At 41.2% G+C, this 1,332-nt stretch overlaps 1 protein-coding gene across 1 annotated transcript; it reads left to right on the forward strand.

Moving 5' to 3' along the window:
* The first annotated feature begins 282 nt into the window (after positions 1 to 282).
* LOC139854283 (secreted RxLR effector protein 161-like) lies at positions 283 to 963 on the forward strand. The gene has a single exon (XM_071843596.1). It carries the CDS (start codon positions 283 to 285, stop codon positions 961 to 963), a length of 681 nt encoding a protein of 226 aa, XP_071699697.1.
* The last annotated feature ends 369 nt before the right edge of the window (positions 964 to 1,332 follow it).

The following is a 1,332-nucleotide window of genomic DNA, read 5'->3' on the forward strand; positions in this document are numbered from 1 at the left end:
AAACCCTGACTGCCTTCCTTCTCAAAAATGGCTTCTCCCGTGGAACCATCGACACGACTCTGTTCATCAGAAAACAAAATGAACAGGTCCTGTTAATTCAAGTCTATGTTGATGATATCACCTTTGGTTCCACTTCCCCCGCTCTGTGCTTGAAGAACTTCACTTCTTTCTAGGATTGGAAGTCAAACAACTTCCAACTGGGATTTTTATCGGACAATCTAAGTATATCTCAGATATGTCAAAAACTCTAACTTTCCCGAGATGAAAATAATCCCTACCCCAATGTCCATTAACATCTCCTTCCATGATGATCTGGACGAACAACCGTATGACCAAACGCTCTACCAAAGCTTGATAGGTTCATTGATGTATCTCAGTGCTAGTAGACCCGATATCATGTTTGTTGTCTGCCTTTGTGCTAGATTTCAAGCTAACGCTAGATATTCCCACTACAAGGCTGTCATGAGAATATTTAGCTACCTTAAGGGCACCGCTCACCTTGGACTCTGGTATCCCTTCGGGTCTGGATTCAACCTCACGGCATTTACGAATGCTGATCATGGAGGTGACCAAGTGAACCGAAAAAGCACCTCCGGAGGTCTTCAATTCCTAGGTCATAAATTAGTCAGTTGGTCATCTCACAAGCAAAACTGCATATCACTTTCTACAGCTGAATCTGAGTATATTGCAGCTGCGAGTTGTTGTTCACAAGTCTTGTGGATGAAAACCCAACTTCTTGACTATGGATTTAAATTCCACAAAACCCTGATATACTGTGACTCTCAGAGTGCCATTGCTATTACCAGCAATCCGGTCCAACACTCTCGAACCAAATACATTGATATTCGCTACCACTTCATAAAAGATCATGTTGAGAAAGGGAATGTTGAACTCTACTTTGTCCCCACAAAAAATCAACTGGCTGACCTACTTACAAAGGCTTTAGATGAATCCACGTTCTAATACCTGGTTGGTGAAATTGGCATGGTTGAATTCTCTTACATTTAGAAACATGGCAAGTGCTTAGGGGGAGTGTTGCACTTTCCTAGGGGGAGCTTTGTGTTTTTCAAAACCTGATGCATCACATTTTGAGGAGGATATAAGAAAAATGGCTCTCACATAAATTACAGTGTGAGACCTGGAGGCATAATACGATTTTCAAAAATACAAAAATGGATTTTGCACAAATAACAGTGTAAAACCCGTATTTTCACACATAACTCTCCTAAAACTGCAACTATCAAAGGGGAGTTACGATTCAAATGTCAGCAATGACGAAGTATGTGTCCTAGTGACTACCGTAAGAGGATGTGTCTAGATGACTGCCTCAAA

Source organism: Rutidosis leptorrhynchoides, chromosome 6, assembly GCF_046630445.1.
Source record: "Rutidosis leptorrhynchoides isolate AG116_Rl617_1_P2 chromosome 6, CSIRO_AGI_Rlap_v1, whole genome shotgun sequence".
NCBI classification, from domain to species: Eukaryota; Viridiplantae; Streptophyta; class Magnoliopsida; order Asterales; family Asteraceae; genus Rutidosis; species Rutidosis leptorrhynchoides.